We start from the raw sequence: 2,734 nt of genomic DNA, 5'->3' as shown, positions 1-2,734 counted from the left end.
ATCCTGAATCTGTGCTCTCCTCTGCTGACTGTGAACACCCCTATTATTTATTATTACCCCCCCAAAAAAAAATTAAAAAGTAAAATAAAAACCCCATGGATTTTTCCTCTGCATTCAAAGCCCAGCTCGACAGACTAGTACCTTGTTAGTCTGCTGAAATCTCATTGGCCATGAGGGGAAAATTTCAAGAGTTGGAGGAGGTCTGCTGGTGAAAAAAGCTGCAAAAATAAACTTCTGCTCAGAAGACCAAATAAGGACTGATACTTTCTTCCCTTTATAACAGAGGAAGAAAAAGGAAAGAAAGGACTAAAGTGCCAGTGTTATTTCAAAAGAGCTTATATTCTTTTCTCTTTTTTTTTCAAGAGGGTTCATAATGGCATGATTTTAAACCAACTCTGATGAGAGAGGATCACACTGTTCAACTCTCCTTGGCTTTATGTGATCACAAAAGGGCAGAGGCTGCCTTGTGAAGACTATTTCAGACTTTTTCCTCATCTTTTTTGGATGAGAGAGAGAGAGAGAGAGCATACACTTCCTGTCCTGATCATCAGTACTCCTAATGCCAACAACTCCTTGCATAAGAGCTTCTTCAAGCTCCTCAAAGTAAGTAGCTCCTTCATGGTCACTGATCAAGCAAGGGAGTAAAAAAAAAAATCCAAAAAATTCATTTCATTGAATAAAAATACATAAGAGATGTAAAAATGAGCATAAAGAAAGCCACTCATGAATGGATAAGGTTCTAATCAAGGAATTTTGTGGGGGGAAAGGTGCAATCCTATTAGAGATTATGGCTATCGTCGCATTGGTTGGTTTTAAATAAAAAATTAGAAAAAAGTTGAAAGTATGATGAAACGGATAAAATTGAATCTAAACGAGACCTATTGAAAACTTAGAGAATTATTATTGGAAGTTGGAATTGGAGGAATAAACTGATGATAGCACCCATTAAAGACAGAAATTCAGTGCAATATTGTTTACGGAAAAGGTAGAAAAACAGAAGAATTGAGGTTATATACACCATCAGTTTATTACCCCAATAGAACACAAACATACATGATGCTATACACACTAGCTTAATTATATACGATATCAGAGCAAGATATGTGTAATTCAATCAAACGTTCAGCGAAAAGCTAACAAATTAATACGAAATATAAGGAAGAAACAGTACAAGAAATTGGCAGCGGGCTGAGCTGAAGGCCCAGAATCCGAAAGCTCAATTTCACCAAGCTTGTGATGATTTGCTGCCATCCAAGAGTTCTCTCCTCTAAGCATTTTTGACTTCAATTTCACCCTTTATTCAAAGGTCCTCTGCATGTTAACTATCAACACAAATTCTCTTCTGACTCTCCATCAAGCTTTCTCCTCTGCGCCCACAAATTAAAAGACATTAACGTAGATAAACCCCCTGAGGAAAACCATCCATCAAAATAGAAAACAAGAAATTAAGAAAATTACCGTAGTAGCTAAGTTGAGCTTTCTTCACAAGTATGAGCAGGAGAAGCGAGTACTCCACTTTTTATGTATATATATATAAGCTCGCTAGCTGAATAAATACACTTGGATTTTTTTTCCCCTCTCACTAGCTTCTCTCTCCACTTTTGCTTCTTCTGATAGTTTGAGCTCTTGCCACCCTCTGTTCTGTAATAATCTCACCCCTGAAGTTTATCCAAGGTACACACAAGATCTTGTCCTAGTAGGACTTTGCCCAAAAAGTAGTGAGAGAGAGAGAGAGATATGTAAATAAAATAAAATAAAATAAAATAAAAGAATCACTGACTCCTACTCCACTCTTTGTAACCGACCGTGCCTTCTTATTGGCTCTTTCTTTTTAACTCTTCAGAGAGTATAAAAGCACTACTCAACAAAACAGGCATTCATTCAATAGGAGGCACACAAGCCCCCCTCCTCATAATAACAAAAAGGAAAAAAAAAAAAAAACAAAAAGAAGCCAAGAAATGGATTTGTCATAATCCTTTACTCTGCTTTTTTTCGCTTGGTGAAGTTGTGGATTAGATTGAGTCTTGTTTGACAACTCAGGCTCTTAATCCATTTCATAAACTTACATATACAATCATATCATGTTGCGAACTTTCACCATCTCAACCGAAACATGTCAACTTTACATCAGTACTAATTTATTAAGCTTAATTAAGCCCTCATGAAAGTTTATTCCTTTGCTGAAGGGTCAACATCTAACCTTGCCGAGCACCTAAAATTATCATTCCTTCTTTTAAACAGATGTTAAATACTTACATGATTCAGATTCCCTCCGCTGCACCTAGGCATCAAGCATACCACTTCCTCAATCATAACCATTCATCTCGATCTTCAGCGCGCGAGAAGTAGAAATATACGCTTCGCGTGTAAATATTATTAGATTTGTACATTAGGGTTCTACGTTGATCATTTTACTAATTTAGGGCTAACCAAATTGCTATCCGGGGTTATCCGCTTAATTATCTGTTTGTTAGTTGTTGTGTATGCGTCTCTTGTAAATGACAAGGGTCCTCTCATTGGAAGAGATGGATGCTAATTAAATAATTTTTATGCCTGCAACTTTCATAGCTGATATATGGCTTCACCAATTATTCCTTTTGAGTACCAATCATTGGCCTTAAAAAAAAAGGGTTGGCCCATCTATCAAAATGCCTTGGATGATTAGGTGATCTGTAGTTTGGGATGATTACCTAATTTCGTTTATTTTATGATTCATGATGCGAAGAACATAACC

General features: G+C 36.6%; 1 protein-coding gene across 1 annotated transcript; it reads right to left on the bottom strand.

Annotated features, from left to right (window-relative positions):
- LOC109830886 (transcription factor TGAL4-like) lies at nt 2-1,752 on the bottom strand (the record flags this gene model as incomplete). Its single annotated transcript, XM_020398244.1, has 5 exons — nt 1,459-1,752; nt 1,172-1,367; nt 531-625; nt 142-218; nt 2-40 (listed from the first exon to the last, which is right to left on the bottom strand). Coding segments are annotated over exons 2-5 (315 nt in total), but the record flags the coding sequence as incomplete, so codon positions are not given.

This window comes from Asparagus officinalis, chromosome 2 (assembly GCF_001876935.1).
Source record: "Asparagus officinalis chromosome 2, Aspof.V1, whole genome shotgun sequence".
Lineage (NCBI taxonomy): Eukaryota > Viridiplantae > Streptophyta > Magnoliopsida > Asparagales > Asparagaceae > Asparagus > Asparagus officinalis.
The sequence above is the reverse complement of the archived record's forward strand: the minus strand, read 5'-3'. Positions and strand labels throughout refer to the sequence as shown.